Source organism: Phoenix dactylifera, chromosome 8 (genome assembly GCF_051530095.1).
Source record: "Phoenix dactylifera cultivar Ajwa chromosome 8, Ajwa_hap1_PhDact_Kaust_v1.1, whole genome shotgun sequence".
Taxonomy (NCBI): Eukaryota; Viridiplantae; Streptophyta; class Magnoliopsida; order Arecales; family Arecaceae; genus Phoenix; species Phoenix dactylifera.
Window position 1 is genome coordinate 27,214,949 of NC_143197.1, and position 18,986 is coordinate 27,233,934.

The 18,986-nt window shown below is 40.2% G+C and overlaps 1 protein-coding gene across 1 annotated transcript; it reads right to left on the reverse strand.

Annotated features, from left to right (window-relative positions):
• Positions 1-1,461: 1,461 nt before the first annotated feature.
• On the reverse strand, positions 1,462-3,435 carry LOC103709106 (NAC domain-containing protein 2-like). Its single transcript, XM_008794302.5, has 3 exons — positions 3,168-3,435; positions 2,756-3,057; positions 1,462-2,381 (listed from the first exon to the last, which is right to left on the reverse strand). Exons 1-3 carry the CDS (start codon positions 3,328-3,330, stop codon positions 1,821-1,823), a joined length of 1,026 nt encoding a protein of 341 aa, XP_008792524.1. The 5' UTR covers positions 3,331-3,435; the 3' UTR covers positions 1,462-1,820.
• Between the last annotated feature and the right edge of the window lie 15,551 nt (positions 3,436-18,986).

Consider the following 18,986-nt stretch of genomic DNA (forward strand, 5'->3'; position numbering starts at 1 on the left):
ACGAAAAAAAGCTACTAGAACCAGTTTGGACCATGGAAGAGTTAACGACGTACGTAGAGGGTTTCACAGATGCAAAGGTAGCAATACCTTAGCAACTCCTTTTGTTTTTTCTCATACTTGATGATGGAGCCACCTCATGAGAGCATTGGTCTGAGCTGAACTTATCCACGGCTAAACTAATTAGCGTTTAATGTGATTCTCCGGCCAAAGTCCCCAAAACTCGCACATGGTTCATGCTGGCCTCTGTCACCCACACGCAAAGGACACAAGAAATGCTAATTAGCTTTTCATCCGGATGAGTATCCACTGTGAGAACTTACCATTTCAAGCACAGAGCATGCGTGACGATAACTATTTTTCTTCATTTTTTTTTTCTTACATTCACGTTGTCTTCCACTTGCTTGTTGGAAACAACTGTTCTCAACATCTCACATGAACGAAATGTTGGATGATTTGTTGAGGTCATACTGGTTTAATCTGGTCAAACTTAAACCAAGTTCGGCGTGCCTGAGGCAATGATTATTGATGACTCTTATCCCACGTAGGATACCTATAAGAGAGGAGTTAATTTGTTGATTAGATACCTAAAGCAGGTGCAGAGATAACATATAATAACTTCATAGATGACTTATGTCACTTGGTGGGACATTCATTCTTGTTTCCTTAGGTTTAAGCATTGTTATGTAAATTGAATCTGATTAGAATATTCTATCCTACCATTTAAAAGTCAAAAACTATAAGCTGCGATTCATTCTTAGCTTCTTGATTGTCTCAAACTCTCTGCTCATTGCATGAAAAGACTTTTGTTTCTTCCGATTAGGTACTTATTATATTGAGAGAAAGGAGAGAACTTTCATGAACTAAAAATTACAAATTATTGACTCTAATGAGGAAGCTGCACTAGGTCAGCAAGCAACAAAATTAACCATAAAAAAAAACATTATCTAATAAGCCAAGTCACCCACTCTCATCGGCAGAACAAGTAAACGGAATGCGCCATCTCCGGCTTTTTGTTATTATATAGTCCCTCAAATTACATATTATCATATTTAGCATGACCACCTTAGAAATTTTACTTTCTTTTCTCGTACACAAAAGTTTATTAAGTATATTATGTTTCCAATTGAGGTTGCAACCAACATATCGAAACGCATGAATGATTTTTCAATAAAGAAATATCTCTTCCAAGAAGCAGAGAATGCGCAAGAGATGGAGGATGAAGTAAGTGATTTGTGGACAGATGGCTGATGGTATATTCCAAATTCCTATAGAATCCTCTGACTAGCCTGAGAGAATCTTTTATCCTCTCCTACCAAGTTAAGCGAACCTATTCCTGTCTTCCAATGGTTCCAAAGGAAGACCCATGCAATAGCTTTCTTCAAGATAAGGATCGGCGTACATTCCTTTAGGTACATTTATTGTACAAAGCCTTGGTGACCCATTAACAAAGGACAAAAGGCATGTGACAAATAATTGGATGTATTAATAGATTTTAATTCCCATAGTATCCTTGGACTATTACTGATGAAGTTGATAACTCAAGCTTCCATTCCAAACTACATATAATATGGACAAACCCACTCTTCTAACTCAGCCAATACATTGTCTTCATTGTAGCCTTTCTAACTTACACGCAGTGGCACCTTCATTTTGGCACCATCCGAACCCACAATTTTCTCTCTCTAAACATGTCTTCTTCAAACCATACAAAGCCATACAATATAAGGGCCCATATCACTAACCGTCAAAGCTTTCATGTTCTTCTTTTTTCCTTCCATGTTATGTTTTGAAAATCCTTTATTCTACTGATAACTGTGAGGTCACCGCAAGTTCAGGTTAGAGTTCAATAGCAGTTGCTGATTGGAGAAATGATGGCCTATCAAATTGTATTGAGGGCTATCAAACTGGCTGGTGAAGTTGGTAAAAATGCTTGAATCAATAAGCCTCTTTGATGGGCGGGAAAGTTGGCTGCTGTGTTCCAAGCAGCTGTCGACTGTTCGGTGGCGTTTCAGAGCATTCTCAGCTGGCATAACAGGGGACTCTGTTTGGGAGAGCTGTTGAATAAAAACGTTGCTGGAATTGCTGCTGCTGCCGTTGTTGATGAAAGGTTGATTTGAACTTGGATGAACAACTGGATCTTGTTGAAAACTTGGCATATCAGGAGTGTTCTCCAGAAGTTGAGATAGTGCAGAGAAGTCTACATTGTCGAAGAGCTCGGTCAAAGAGCAAGACTTGGGAAGACTGGGAGGGTTGTTTTGTGGTGTGGTGTTTGTTAAGCCTGGCATGAAGACATCCTCCACAGCTATTTCCCCTTGTTCAGGATCCATCGATAAGGTGTGGTTGCTCTTCTTGTAGATTCGGCAAAGGACCCAGTCATCCAACTGAAATTGCAACAGAAACAGGGGAAGTAAGTTATGAAGAAAAAACATGCAATGCTAAAACAGAGGAGTTGCACTTTATGCCTGCCCTGTTGACCACTCATCAACTACTTAATGGGCATCTTCCTAATAAGATCAGCAAAACTATCTGTACAAAAAAATGGGTTAAATAAACTGCTTGAACTTATAAGTCCAGCAGAACTATTGTGTGGGATTAAATGAAGATTTTATCTATTTCTTAACCTGCCATGGGGCATATCTGATTTTGTTAAAGCAGGGAAGACCATATTAAGCATGCGATTATCATCCCGAGAACCTTGATGACATGTTTTGTCACCTACAAAGGCACTTTGGTCAGCAAGGCAAAGATCTCTTACCCTCATGGAAGAGTCTCTAAGCTTCATGGGTCTGTAAATATTATTGTTCTGGGCTTCGGCGAGTCGGTACTCATGCATGATCCAATCAGTCTTCAACCCCTTGGGAGGTCTCCCCTGGTAAAACACAAGGGCCTTCTTCACCCCAATGTTCTTATTCTCTTTGCTGGAAATGATCGGCTTATCAGTCCCGGTCGCCTTCCAGTACCCCGATGCAGCTGCCCTGTTTGGCCGGATCCCGTTCGGGTACTTGCGATCCCTCGGGCTAAAGAAGTACCACTCTCGGTCCCCAAACAAAGCTTTGGCTACACAAGCAATAACGTGACACCATATCAATACTAGAATTCCAGTCATTATATATGTTGCTTGAAAAAACATGACATGCAAGAACCCTAACGTAGTGGTTGGAACTAACCAGGGAGGTTCCATGGATCAAACTTGTAGATATCGACTTCCGCGATGATAGAAACCGGGCATGGAAAAGACGCTGCTCGGTTCCTGAGGTAGTGGAGGATGAGCTCCTCGTCGGTCGGGTGGAACCGGAAACCCGGCGGCAGCGATGTCGCAGGGTTCGACATGGCTAAGGTTAGCTGGTTTTCTCCCTTGGTCACACTAGGAGGAAGGGGGTGGACCGGTGTGAAGGGAGATTAAGAAGAGAGAAGGTGGAGGAAGGGAGAAGAGATGAAATTTCTGGGAGAAGGGGATGTGGGGGTGGTTTTATCGTCGTAGATTTTTTGTCGTGTAGTAAGGTTCTTAATTGTTGGGCCCTTGGGCTAACTGGGCCTGCCACGTGTCTCGTGTTTATCGTTTTTATTCCAAGTATGGTAAGGGAGGAAACGTGGGCCGTGAGGTTGATCCGACGGTGTGACCTGGATTTTATGACGTCAGCTTCAGGCGTCCTGGACGCGTGTCGTCCTGGAAGCGGGATTGCTCATATGGCTCGCTCGACGTGGCTTGCATGAGATCTAGTTCTGGTGTCCCTTCAGAACAAGTTAAACAAAACCAAACCCTACAACTGAGCCATTCGAGCCGTTGATAGGATAATTCCAATTGACGAGCCGAAGTATGGATTGATTCCTGCTGCAAAGGACAAGAAAGTTAGTTGTCCGTATGAAGATACTTTCGCAAATATCCAATACTTTCCTTGTTTAAATTATATCTTATGTTATTTTAATGGAGCACGCGAGTTTGGTTAGCTGGGATTAGGGGGGATAACAACGTCTTTGCCACGGTCAAGCTTGACGTGGAAAGGAAAAAAATAGTATGGAATGTCGATTGGATTGGCTAGACCTTGTAGAACATAGAACACAAGTACACACAACTGGGTATGCAAAACATGCCATCACTAATTAAAAGCAATATTTCTTGTAGTTCTTGGAATGACTAGATTAGCTCAAGGTTCATGCCCGATATTAATTTGGAGCGAAACAGTTTTATCCACTAAGATATGAGACCATGTTTTGTCATTAAGTTATATTGGTTTATGTATCGAAAGGATTAAATTTGACAGCTCATCAGCTAGGTAGATAGCATACATAGTAGAGAAACTTAGTAAGGACATGCAGTTTTGACGAGAATACTATTTGCACTACTACTTTATATATACTTGCCAATGAGCTCCCGACAAAGATTAGTTCACTTAAGCTTGTATAGGTTAAGTGGCAAATAACAATTAGCTGCCCTCTCCAAAAAAAAAAAAAAATCAAATCTAGTACAAAGTGCACCATAGGTATAGGCAATATGCTTTATGAGTGGATGAACATTACGCTATAAAGAAAACAAAAATAGTGAAATCAAATTCATCATAAACACGTTTACTGTTGATTTGTCGTTGGTAGATGTTCCGTGTTTTGAATTTTATAATCGATCAACTCACGTGCGGGTAAGAATAACTTTGACTAAGTTTCACTCTCTCCTACGAGACAAATTTCTTTTCCTAATCCATTTTCGGGGCGTCTTTCACTAACCCACATATTTGGTGGCAATCCACGTGGCTCCAACGGAGCCACCAAAGGCGCACCCTGTTAGGTTATTGCGGCGTGTAGTCTCTTGGATCGGCCCAATCACGGCTTAAGGTGCAATTAATCTGGAAACTTAAGAAAGACCTATTAGTGCCTGTCATTAGGACGTGGAAAGTTTGAAGCCAGCTTACGGATTCTTAATAAAGGAAGAGGAGCTATCACCATCCAAAACAAGGTGTGGAGGTATGAAACAACGGGTGATGTACATGGTGATGAGAATTTCAGTGTAAAAGGTGTCATCCTCATCCCCAAGTACAAAGTTATAATAAGCAAAAAGAGCATGGGTCTGTCGTCCGTTGATTCGTGTGCAGTACACCGTGATAGGCTGATGGATAAAACGGGGTGTAGATCCATGGTGGAGATCGGAGAAGTTTGGATTTGGAGGCAGCTTGAGCCTTGCAAGGTGATGAGTGATGATGACTTGGCATGCGTACTGACAATTAGGATGACGATAAATCCTCGAACTCTTCGAATGGTCCATGCAGTTAAAAGAAAGAAGATGACACCCAAAATTATTGGTAGACGACCGCATGCACACTGTTGTTTGCCTTATGCTCATTATCCTTGCTCATGTTACGTAATATCTGAGGAAGGGAAAGAAAAAATCATGATATAAAAAAAGAAGAAGAAGACATGAATATGCAGCTTTGGCAGCTAACTAATTCTGTAAGATATCTTTATACCGCACTATATATATTAAAAAGAAACTTTTGATGTATGGCAACATAATATTAAAATATTTTAGTGGTCAGATTGGTCTTACTCTACTTTCATGTGAAAAATATGGGAGGGCCATTCAATTCAATATTTCACGATGAATATTGATCTAAAAGAATAACGAAACTCGATGTAGACTATTTTGGCTATTACAAGAGCTAGACAAGATTTGATGCTCAATTGAAGTACTCTTTTTTTAAAATTGAGTAAACTTTTGAGCTTTAAAATTTGGTGCCATACTTCGATGCATCGGGCGATCAACAATAAATTCTATTATTTAGTCCTTGAAATGAACTAATCAAAAGAGATTTTTTTTTTTAAAGAAAGATTTTGACCGAATATATCTTTCAATCTATAAAAAATTAGATAGAGCAGCTAAAGCAAAGTTAATATAAAAGTGGAGATTTACCTCTTGTAGCATTTTAGTCTTCTTATGATTATTTTTACTAGTTATGCCTATTTCGAGAATTGTGTGCTCTTCAACTAGAAGAGAAATCTAACTTAAATTATGCAACAAGAGATCTTACTAATATAAATAAAGCTTAGTTTATTAGTTTTTTAATAAAAAAATTAAATTCTACTTTTGTCAATTTTTGTTATTTTTTAAAAAAAGAGATTTAAGTTGAATAGGTTAAGAAAATTACTACTTTCTTTTCCTGTTTGATCAGGCCTAGTTCTCTAATAATTTTGTAATAATTAAGGCAAGGCATTAATTTGAGGAGAAATTTTTTATGCATAAAGTTTGAGCTTTATGTTTCCACTTCCTACCCTGTATGTCAATTATTTGGTTTGTTTTCCAATATAGGTGGGTCCAATAGGCTATTAGGCCACTCTCAAACCCAAGTTTTCGTGATCTAACCCTTGGACGTCCTCCATGGGAAGGAGGGCATCAAAATGAAAAGGCTAAGCTTTGGTTAGTGAGTTTGCATCTGTTCGATTAACCCTATCCAAATTTCCATTTAAGATTCCAGCTCTTTAGCTCTCCACCCCCCAAGTTTCAGTTCCCAATTGCATTCAATCAGCCTACAGACTAGTTGTCATGCAGAACTAATTAGGTGGTGGAGATATACAAGTCGCACCTCTTATTAAATTGAAGTGAAAACCAAAGCACATCATAGGCATGTTTCGTAGCCAAATTAAACCAAGACAATAAAAGAGCCTGCATGAAGTTTTTGACATGGGCTATTCTAGCTGCTTCCACTTTTCACATGGAAGTTTGAATTTGTACACCTCCAATTGTGTGTAATTAAAGGGCAGTGAAATTATCAGAACAGGTTTTGTTATTTCGAGAGCAATAATCTAGGGATGGACTATGATTCCTTCTAGTGCAATGAATCATCATTCAAAATTGCAATAAAGGATATAATGGACAATTCATCGATTATTGCTCTGGAAAACAACAAAGCATGCTCTGACACTGCCCCCAATATCCATGTGTGAAACCATGAATGATGCACCAACTCTTCGAATTCTAGTTGGCCATTTACAAAATCTCATGAATTCCTATCAGCAAGCGACTAAAAAGTAATGCACGTAAAGAGCGAGTTTTGCAATAAATGATTTCCTTTCACTAGAGTTTTTTTTTTTTTTTTTTGGTACAACAACGTTCACACCCGATAGGTATAAAAACAAAAGACTACAAAGGGCTCCGACGTAGATACGTGGTCTATCTAGATAAAACTCTCTGAATAATAAGCAGCAAAAGAGGTAACCTAGTCAGCAGCACAGTTTGCCTTTCTATAAACATATATTGCCAAGTAAAAACCACACACCCCCAATAACTAGAGATTTTTTTCAATGGCAAATTTTCATTCCTAAACCAAATCTTTGTAATAGTTTTTATGAATGCCATGTTATAACCATAATATTGCAAGGTGTTAAAAAAAAAAAAAAAAAAAAAGCCTAATCTTGAGAAATTGCTATACATGTGCTTCAGTAAGGAAACTGCAAGCGTGTATCTTATAATTGCTTGCTGATGGTGTCGCAGGTTGCCGGGCCCCCGGCCATGTTCTCATGTTGATACCTCTCTTGTTACTATGTGCACGTGGCCAAACGCAACACGAGTTTGACCGGTTCCACCTCCTATTTAAGGGCTTATTGATGGCAACCTTTTCAGTCTCGAACCACTCCCATGCATGCATGATGCAATATTTAGTTTTTCCTCTCGTTCATGCATGCCGACGATGCCGTGCCATATAGTATAGTCACCAACTTAAATTTGACATGTCCAAGAGATAGTTTTTGGGAGTTTTGCTATTGGATAAATTTCCTAAGATTGGAAGGTGGGCATAGAAACTTAAGACAGCTCGAGAGTGGAGGTCAACAATAGAGGGCTGTCGGCATGCCTGCATTGAGGAAATGTTTTCTTTGTGGGGTGGTGGAAATTGTGAACAGATATCAAATATGATGGTTATCCGAAAGAATTCTCCAATGTTTTCCTGTGGATATATATCCTAGAAAGGATATTGCAGCCCTTCCATGTTATATTCGTGTGGGGAGCGTGGTTCATACTAGGCAGCTTGTGCCGCATGGGATGTCGGAGGGAGGGTTTCTTGGAGCCTGCATGTACCTTCTTCTTTCTTTCTAACTTCTTGGTGATAATTACTCATAGATCCTAAAAAATGTTTCATATATACATACATAAATATGTCGTGGAAGCAGATCCATGTCCTTGATATTTTTATCAAGGAGATCATGTGCCCTTGTTTGGGCTCACTTGTATTTTTTCTTTTGGGTAGAAAGCCCTTAGTTAAAGTTTTAGTTAGAAACAAAAAAAATATGTTTATAAGCATACAAAATATGTGACTGCCTCAAAGATCCCACTTCACCAGCTGTAGCTCCAATGAAAAGCTTAGTCTTTTGAAGCTTAATGTATCACTGAATCATGTCTAACTATCTCGATCCAAGTGTTTCTTTATTTTTGTTAGAGCGGAAAAGTGATTGCGTCCCGATCAGAGGGATTGTCCGCTTTGGGGAAGTGCGTACGTATTGTGCAACGCGTGTCGTGTGCAGCTCTTAATGGATAATATTCCCCTCACGGCTTTGTCCTTCTTAAAAGAGCCCTCTGGAAAGAAAGGGGTGGTCCCTCCTTATAAGGCACAATCCTTTCTGCTACTATTCCAATGTGGGACTAAAGTTCCGGATCCCCCATCCGCCCCCCAACACTATCCCCAGCGAGAAGGATTCGTGCGAGGACCATAGGTATTGTCTACTTTGGAAAAGTGCATACGTATCGCGCGACGCGTGTCGTGTGCTGCTCTTAATAGACAATATTCCCTTCCCGGCTTTGTTCTTCTTAAAAATGCCCTCTAAAAGGAAAGGGGTGGCCTCTCCTTATAAAGCACAAGCCTTTCCGCTACTATTCCAATGTAGGACTAAAGTTCCGGGTTCCCCATCCGCCCCCTCAACAATTCTCATCCTCTTCTCTAATCATTTGGATTGTAACATAAATTTGGTTCCTTTTTCTTTTACCATTGAAGTGTATCTTTTGTAGTCTTTAGTATGTTATTGGCGTTTGCTTAATGTTCTGCAATTTGATGTTGTGCCTTACAATATATTAATGCTATATATTAGAATGTGTTTTGAATTGAGAAAACAGTTTTCATTCACCACCCCTCAGAAGACGGGCACCGACCAACCAAGCAGCCTGCTGTTGGCGAACGGGTGAAAAGTTTTCTTAGTTCTTATTGCAGGAATACATAAAAAGCACACAGTAAAACGTTATTTAAAATATGAATTCATATTATTTATTTCTCAAATAAGAGAATATATATTTAAGTTTATTTCTACTGTTAATCCCCACAAAAAATTAACATGACATAGCATTATATATAAAATGGCTATGAGTAACTTAGCGGGGCATAGCACTGGCCTCTCACTGGACCATCTAAACTTGTATATAAACAGATTTTCGAGGAAAGGGAAAGAAAGCATAGTGCCAAAGAAATGTCAAAAACCTATGCTTGTGCCAGAAAGTAGGCCACCTTTTTGCGTTAACTTGTACTCCAAACCAAAGAATATATAATCATAGGCACATAATCCTTCATGTCTTCTCCTAATTATAGCTAATCAGCAATAACAAGTCATCCATGTTCTCCTTGACTTCAGATAATGGAAGCCTAGCTACTTGTCACCTATGAAGTTAACACAGTAATATTGACTATATATAGTTTGGAACTTATGCATTGTCTTGTGCGACTAAACATTCGAAATTCTATTGATAGATATGTAATCGCAGCGTGGTTTGCGGCATTAAACAGTAGTTTTCCACGTGAGATCCATGGACTTCGATGGCTTATACCGGCTCTCTAGCTTTCTAAGTCTTGATCTTGACATCATGTTCCAACTATCTTACAGATTGATTCCTTGGCTAGATAAGAAAGCTTTAGAAATGATGGAATTGGTTATGAGCAGAAGAATAAGAAGCCTGTGGTAGAAAGTTGAAAGGGACATAAAAAAGTTGCATACTACAAAGAAGGATGACTTGCAAGCATTCCAAAGGATGGTTAGCACCTAAAATTTTCAACTTTAGCGGCCAACAAATGGTGCATTAGCTGATGTCAAGCTCATGTAATCATTAGCTTATGAAGTTTTGCACGAATGGATTAAGTTTAGCCTTAGGGACCTCACCAACTTCCTAATCATTTCGTCACCCTATACTCTGACCTGTAGCCTGTAGGTTTGAATCAGTATAGGGGAAACCCTGGTTAATTTATAGTTGAAAGCTATGAACCCATGTTGAAAGCTACTTTTTTTTATTAAAAAAATTGAAAAATTAGGAAGGCATTTAACTTTTAAATCTATGCAAAATAAAACAAAAATAGAACTGATCAGGACCTAATTTACAAGTATTATTTCTATTTTTCAGAAAACCTAGAGGTCCCAAAACTATTATATTATTGATGTTGAATACTTTATAACATCAAGCACTTAAATTTCGGATCAGCAATCACCAAGCGAGCTACCATACGAGAAAGAAAAGCTAGCAACACAACTAATCCACAAGCCTACCATAAGGCCCCATGATTAGGATTCCTTGGGGCACCTACCTTGGATGCTAGGTCGCCTCATCAGATGAGGGTTAGGTCTTGGGCACACCAAACTAGGTGCCATCACTGCCTCCGCGTGCGTCAGATTAGTACCCGAGTTTGACGTATTCTTACAAAAAAATATTGCCTTCAAGGACAACAAAGCAATTTAAGATGATAGAAGTTTATGCATCAAGGACAACAAAGCAATTCAAGATGATAGAAGTTTATGCATCAATTTGGCCATTGTTTCTCCTTACGTTTGTGATAATAAAGCATTTCTACTCTACGAGAGAGAGAGAGAGAGAGAGAGAGAGAGAGGTCTAGCTTCTAAGTTTGAGTCTAACATCATGCACTAAGATTTCCATTAAAACAATATAAATATACTCTCGTAGAAATACAATAGGACATAAATATATTCTCACAGAAATACAATAGGACATCAGAGACCGAGCACTATGGCTGTGAGAGTCTGGTCCACTGATCGGCCCGCACTTGGTGTTGGGCCCATGGGCTGACCCAAAGAAGCCAGCGAAGCCCCGATGAATTGAGAGAGGAAGACTCGTCACTGAGAGTCTCCCTCCTCTTCATTTCCAATTGGGATCACGATCAGAAGAGATGAATCTAAGCCTAATCGAACATCAAGAGCTTGGATCTACGCCTATAAAGATCCCCCATCCTCTCCTTTGAGATCCATCAAAGAAAAAGGGTTATTTTGTTCTCGATCTCAAGCCATCTTCTCGAAAGTCTTTCTTTGTTTTCTATCGGGAAAGGTCATCGGAGAGGCTCGCCGGACCTACATATGAGCTCTCCATCCTCTTCTCTTCTTTCCTTTGTAATTTGGGCTTGGAATTCCATGGTTTTGAGTCGACAATTGCTGAAGTTCTTTCTGAAGTAGAGCACCTCTGTTTCTATGATTTCCACCGAGTTTTGGCCGCTGTCAGCCTCCAGTTTGGCAGGGGCTGTGACCGCTTGTGGCTGCTGACGAGTGGGGGAAGGCCACCATAGCTGCCCACTTGGACTTGTAGAGGAAAGGAGAGGAGGATGAGCCTCCCCGATTGTGAACAGAGGAGAGAGAGAGAGGGTTATAACTGGCAATACATATTATAATTATATGGTTATTGAGTCCAATTTTGGTGCAATTTTGAAGCATACTATCACAACCGATGATCTCATCTAAAAAGGTTAGCCGAAAGATATTATTTGGATTTTTTGATTCTGTATAAGTATCCAACATCTATCCAGTGAATAACCAATGTGGGACTAAACACATGCCCACACAAGTCATCATATACTTCCTCCGTTTAAGCTCTAGCATTCTCGTTGGGCTAAGAATCCAAATCCATTTAAATCCAATCACAAATACTACGATTAGCTTATGGTCAACTTAAATATACTTGTGTTGCAGTGTACCCTGGTCCACATAGATAATGGGCCGAGTCGAATTTGATATCATTTTGTCACAATCTAAAATTTTATCCAAAAACATTAACCTAAAGATATTATTTGGGTTCCTTAATACTAATAAGTACCGAAGATCTACCTAGTGAATAACCGATGTGAGATTAAACACACACCTGCATGGGTCATCACACATACATTGTCCTAAAGCTTAAATGAATCCTTATCCTTTGCGCTATCGTAAGTCAAACAAAAAAGAAAAACAAAGAAAGAAATTGGCCAAACTATCATGGAATCAATTGAAACTCATGCGCCGATGAAGAGAGCAGATTCATTTTTAACTAGGTCAAAGGATCAAGAAAAACTCATGTTTGAAATATCTATGCCTGTCGAGCGCGTGGCTTAAGCTCGTACACGAGAAGTGGATTACTTTTCTTTGTTTTTCCTTGTTCAAGTTAGAATTTGTTTTGCTCTTTGTGGCTCAAAATGACATGCCGGACAGCTAATATTCTCTCGTCTCCTTTCGCACGAGGCGTCTCAGTCCCTTAAGAGGACGTCTTGCTCCTCAAAAAGATGATAACGTGGCCCTCTCTCATTTCAAACGTTCTTAAGCTTTGCATTAAAGGACATAAAAGGACTGCAAAGATTTGACAGCTTTCCAATGGCGAATGGAGAGGAGGAATTTGGCCATTGGCATTAATCAACCACGACATTGGTCGCTATTCTGACCGAGCTCGAAAGGTGTTGGAAAGGTGAAAGGTGGTGTGTTAAGTAACTTGTTCTGACGAACTAGTTGTCAGCTTCTTATGATATCCCTTTCAACAAAAATCCTACTAATCCTTAAGGGTTCGATCTCTCATCATTCCCACTACCTCAGGGACAAGATCTGGTGCAATGATGCATGTCTCTGAAAGCAAGAAAATCAGTGTAAGTCTGAGAGGGCATGATCGGGTTAACCCACAAAAGTGTAGCTATTCGTTATAAAGGCTGCTAATGGGCTGGCTAGGATGAGAAGCATGGGCCTAGCCCAAAGACCTTCAAATAAACCTAATGTTGGCCCATGTATCCTTAGCCTTAACACTTCCATTTTCACAGAAAGCACTTTCTTTTCAGAGGTTTAAAGAACCCGCTTGTGTTACAAGTGGCTTGGATTTTTTCTGCAAGCCTCTGAAAAGATTTAGAAGGTTAGCCCAGCCTGGCCCAGGCCTACCTCATCCTGATGATAATTCCAGCTTACCACAAGGCATGTTGAACCTTATTAATTGAAACAAATTTGTCATTTTCTTTCTCCAAAATATTATTGTTTCTGACTGGATTACAACTAAATAATGTCATAACTAATAATAAGATTTCAGAAAGACTATTATTTCTTAGGAAAATTTAATACTTTTTTTGCATAGTTTGGCATGGACAAAAACATTCATGATACAATGCCCAACCCATAGAGCAATTTGGGCCCATCAAGCTTCAAGGCTTGCCTGGTCCTTTACCTAGCTCCCCCTTGCAACATCTCATTTGATCATATTTTGAGGGTCCTGCCTTCAAGTCCCTACTCATCTCCCCACTCACAGTAGGTTTCCAAGGCAGCAGGGGATCCATATGATAAAGAAAGTCATATAGGTGATAGAGGAGGGACAGGGTTTGTATCTTTTGCACAAAAGAAGGATTCATCTTGCTTCGCACGAATCCACTATCAGACCATGCAATGGTCACTTTGAGAACTGTATAGGCGAATGAATTAGAGAGTTTGGAGTGCTTCAAGATTAGATCTGTGCACAGTCTAATCTAATGGTCGATGTTGTGAAAGAAGAAAAATCATTCTTTCGTGTGAAAGATACGATTTCAACAACACTACGCTGGTGCCACGGGCAGGGACTGAGAGTGGTTTTGTTTCACTTTTTCTTTCAAATACAACTGCAAGAAAGCTAAAATGGCACTAATCTTGAACTTCCTGCACATTGCAGCATCAATTCTCCTTTTACCAAGTTTTCTCTTTCTCACCTTCCATAGTTGACTCACCATGTCATCACCTTTGTTCCTTTCTTCTAATCAAAAACAAGGTTACTAGACATGTGTCGGTGTCGCCAATTATAATAATCATGGCACATTACCTTACTATATTGTTTTTTCGAGAAAACTACCTTGCTAAATGTATTTATTAAGGCTATCATCCTGTCAAACAAATTGTCCTTCTCTTCGATATTAATTCAACTTGAGACACCTTATTACTTGGTTCACTGTGGTCTAGAATAAATTTATTAGTTCCTTGATTCCTCCCAAAGACACCATTCGGTTTTGCCCCCCTTTCATGGATGATTTCTGGCATTATACATGCTTTACAAACTTCATAAACATTAAAATTTTCTCGGATGGCATGTGATCATGTCACAAATGAAATCACCAAGTGACGGACTTAATGCCTTGATGATAGATATTATTATATATATATATATATCTTAGGCTATAACAGTAGAAGAGGCATGCAAGACAAACGCCGCAATGGCTAATACAATGTACTGGAATAAAGAATGAGAATATCATATTCACAGGTTCTTATTAGATTATCTCAAGCCATGGAATTGTTTAAAGAGGGGATAATGACAAACGGCCCTGTCTTGTCAAGCGAGTCCAGATGCATTGCAAGCTGGAATGCAGAAAAATGTTAATCCAAGCATTCATATCTCTGTTAATCCCTCTTCGTCCAATATATAGGAGCCAACTCATTAAGATGAGCACGATAATGTCGGAACAAGACTGGCTTTGAATTGCCAATTGTGCTAATGTAATAGGATTTTGACTTAACCATCTGAATTGGCCCTTATCAATCTCATCACAGTTTCCTCTGCTGACTGCTTAAAGTTTTTAAATATTTCTCAAATATTTAAAAGATACAAGCATGAAGACTGATCACATGGCAGTTTGATTAGGCAGAGGGGAGCAGTAAAATGCAAGCGGAAAATACAAAAGGACGGTTTTGATTTTTTTTTTTGATTCGCGACTAGAATCAGAATAGAAATCAGAATGACCATATATATTTCGACGTATTTGGTTCGTGATTGGAATCGAAATAAAATTTGAATATCAGATAAAAGTAAAAGTTGAATCTTGGAGGATTGGATCATTACCATTTCTTTATGGAATCAAAATGAAAATGGAACGCCTCTTAATCAAACGCCTAGAATGGGAATCACTCGCACCCATTTCCATTCTAGAGTCTAACTGTTCACAACCAAATATGTTCTTAGTATTTTGGATTGCATAAAATGCTAGTTTTGGCCATTAGCAGGATGCTATTTGCAAGAATTAATACTCGACGTATCTAAATATATTAAAAAAATAAAAAATTTGCATGCATTAAGCCAGCTGCTTTTGCCCCTCTTTCACTGGGAAAAGATTGGGGATCCAAATCCAGATTGGGGGCCATTCCCTCACCCTTTTTTCATTTGAAAAAATGCACGGGCATATACCCACAAAAGGCTCACGTATATAGGATTATTGATAGCATGCAAAAAAGGCATCAGTCCAAACCGGGATAAGGATTCATGAACAGTGTTGATATGCCCAATTAAGATAATGGCATCAGTTCCCGGTAGAGGCTTTCAATCTTATCTTACCCAATCCGTCGCTGTAACTTGATTCCCGAGCCCCTTTGGCACCTTTGTTCATGTTCCTCATTATCGTTCCAATATTGATAGGGTTGTGGAAAGAGTGACCACCATGTGGGAGGACACTGAATCATCATCTCGAATGTACCACCAACTGACCCGCCGAGACCATAACGCATAAGGGTGCAAATGGGTCGGGTCGGATCGGGTCCTAGGTGACCCCGATCCGACCCGGTTTTTTGTTCGGGTCCCAATTTTGGACCCGGACCCGACCCGGTTGAAGATCGGGTTGGGTCGGGTCGGGTCCGAGTCGGGTTCGGGTCGGGTCCGGATCTGATTCGGGTCGGGTTCGGGTCCGATCGGGTCCAATTTTTTTATGCTTTTGGGAAGAAATTTGGGCAAATCTAATTTGGTCATATCATAATTATGAGGTGCTGGGTAACCCATGCCTTGAAAGACTTGCAATTGAGCTCCGGTCAGAACAGATGACCCATGACTTACTAACTAAGTCGGTCTACAAGCCAAATTTCATATCACACTATTTTTTTATCTATATGACTGATTGGACGGAAGTCGGTGTCTCCCAGCTCCCCTCTCACGAGGACAAAAAAAATCCCAGACCTTCTTCCAAAATCCAATTCCATTACAGAAAACTGGCACATGACCCATATTTGTTCCCTCACTTTCTCCCTTCAAAAGTTAAAAGAAACAAAAACCAAAAAACAGAAGGAAAAAAAAAAAGGCAGCTACCGAGACACCAGAGGTCTCAACAGTGTAATAGATCGAGAGAGAATCCTGACGGGCCGACGTTCCTTTGGATTCTGTGAACCTATGCTTGTTGCTAACTTGCTATCCTCCCACACTGACCAACAGTACCACAACCCACGCCAAAAAAAAAAAGAAAAAGAAAAGACTTTCTTTTGCTTTTCTTCTCTCTCTCTTCGGGTCCATTCGGGTCGGGTCGGGTCGGGTCCGTTTGGTAAACCCAGACCTGACCCAGAAAATGATTCGGGTCCAATTTTAGGACCCGACCCGGACCCGCGGATCCTAAAATTCGGGTCGGATCGGGTCTACGCGGGTCGGGTCGGGTCGGGTCACGGGTCGACCCGACCCATTTGCAGCCTTAATAACGCAGCACTCAAGACACATTTCCCACACTTTCAAATGCTTTCATTTCATTATCACCTGCCTCTCAACTCGGATCCACTCCACCTAATCCCAGCATCAACTCGGAGCATTAATTCAAGCTTCAGATACATCACTTGTCCTAAAAGCTTAGAATAAAGTAGATTTATTTATATATTTTATATTTTTTTACATTCTATCTCATATGTAGGCCGAACTTTTTTTTAATAGGTAAGTCCAACATGTGAAATTTTTAACAATAAAGTTAAAAAGTGCGGATTTTGAGTTCAAACTCAAGACCTCTACTCTGATACCATATTAAAATCACCAATTATTCTAAAAGCTTAAGCTTAATATTTTCTTATAAAGCAATCCAAAGTTCTAGCAATGTTTCAAGGCTCATCGATCCATGCCTGAAACTAGTTTTTCTTGTTCCAAGGAATATTATAATGGAAATATCACCATCTAGTTCAAACCCGAGACCTCTCCCTCGTGCATGCAGCTGAGCAAAGGCTCACGAGCGAAGCCATACAAGTATATGGCTTCGCTCGGGCTCGACCTTTATCGGCCTCTGGGCACGGCTTGGCTCATTTGCATCTCCAATTCTCCACCGTTCGTTTGGTCTGACAATTTCGTTGATCAATCCAAAGCATGCAACAATTTAGCCTCCGGGAGTCGGCGGGGCGGCAGGATGATGCTGGCTGTGGTGAGGGCGAAAGCCGTCACGTGGTGTGCAGAGTCCAAGGTCCAGCCCAAGTTTGACCTGAATGTGGGCCAAGTTTCTTATGGATTAGAAGCTGGCCCTTTGGAAGGAAAAGGCCTCTCGTGCGGAAAGGAGGAGTTGATGGAAAGAGACCGGGAGCAGTTTGTTTGCCCGCTCGTCCTCATCCAATTCGGACCAGATCGCGTCGGCGGACTCTTCGTTTATCCGAGCCGCCGAGATTATATTATGGGCTTGATCGAGGCACGTGCTGGTTTGACTCGGAAAGGCAGAAAGTTGGCTAAGATATCGGATTACGGCTGAGTCATTTTACCATTAGGATGAGTCTGGACTCCATCACTATTATTAAAGCATCGTAATTAATTGTAGAACATGCCATGTGCCATGTACATAAACAATGGAACATCATATTCACTTAGAAATTTTGTCTTAATAGTGGAATAAATGTAATTATAATTATGAAGTCTTATCCCAACTGCTCATACTTAGCTGTATACGTCTTAATTTGTCGGAATTTTGTATTTAAGCTTTAATCTATGCCGCGAGTCTTATTTTAATGCGATGATGGCACGCTCTGTGTGTGAGGCACGTTATTGTATTTCTCAAAAAAGGAAAGTATGAGTGCATCATAAGATAATTAATTCTAAAAAGGATTAAGAAGATAAGCATGAGAAACTAGGATAACATAATTTCTTTGATTTTTGAGAAAGATTAGGCTAACAACCCCAGCAACTCCATTAAAATAATGAAATTATAAAGCAATCCTTTGATCTTTTTAAAAGATCATCAAAATGCTCTCATTACTTTACTTTTCATATTGACCTTTCTTCCATTCATGGAGACCAACAAATAGAAACATGCTGGACGAGAAAGTTGGAAAATGTTATTCGAGCAGAATATCTTTGAACAAGATTAATGTTGGGTAGCTCAAAAAACATGTGCTTTCAAGCATAATTCCACTGAGGAGTAGATGCCTCAGCTAATTTGACATACCATTCTCATCCCAATAAGCCAGGAATTCTCCTAGTCCAACAAGAATTCTCCACAAGAAAACAAGCTTTGCAAGTTCCTAGAAGGCAATCAAGCAAGAGACCCGATCGAGCCAACTCGAAGCTGAGTTAGCCCAACCTGATGACCAGTCGACACTCAAAACCGAGTTAACCCAGCTCTTTGGCCGACAGCACCGGTTTCTTTCCAAACGCGTAAGGGACCGAGAAGGAGACAAAACAATTTTAAATACAGAAAGGACTGGAGCCTGATATTCGGTGCGTGAACGTCGGCGCTGACATCATCCCCAGACCCAGCGTTAGCTGCCCCAGAATCCACCGCCGGTCCTCGCTGTGGTCCTGGTTCAATGGATCCTATGTTCCATTTCTCTCTCCTTCATCACGTGCCGAAAATAGAGACGGAGATAAGGGGAGGTGCACCGAGCCACGTCCTCCCGTCCAAACATTAATCCCGACAATTAAATTATTCATACCCACAAGATACCAAAAAGGCGTTCTCTTTGCAAAACTAGTCGCACAGACGCTCTCTCAGGGTCGCTCCCGCGAACTTGCATCCCATCCGTCCGATCCAGACAAAATATGATGGATATGGAGCTCGCAGAGGAATTAT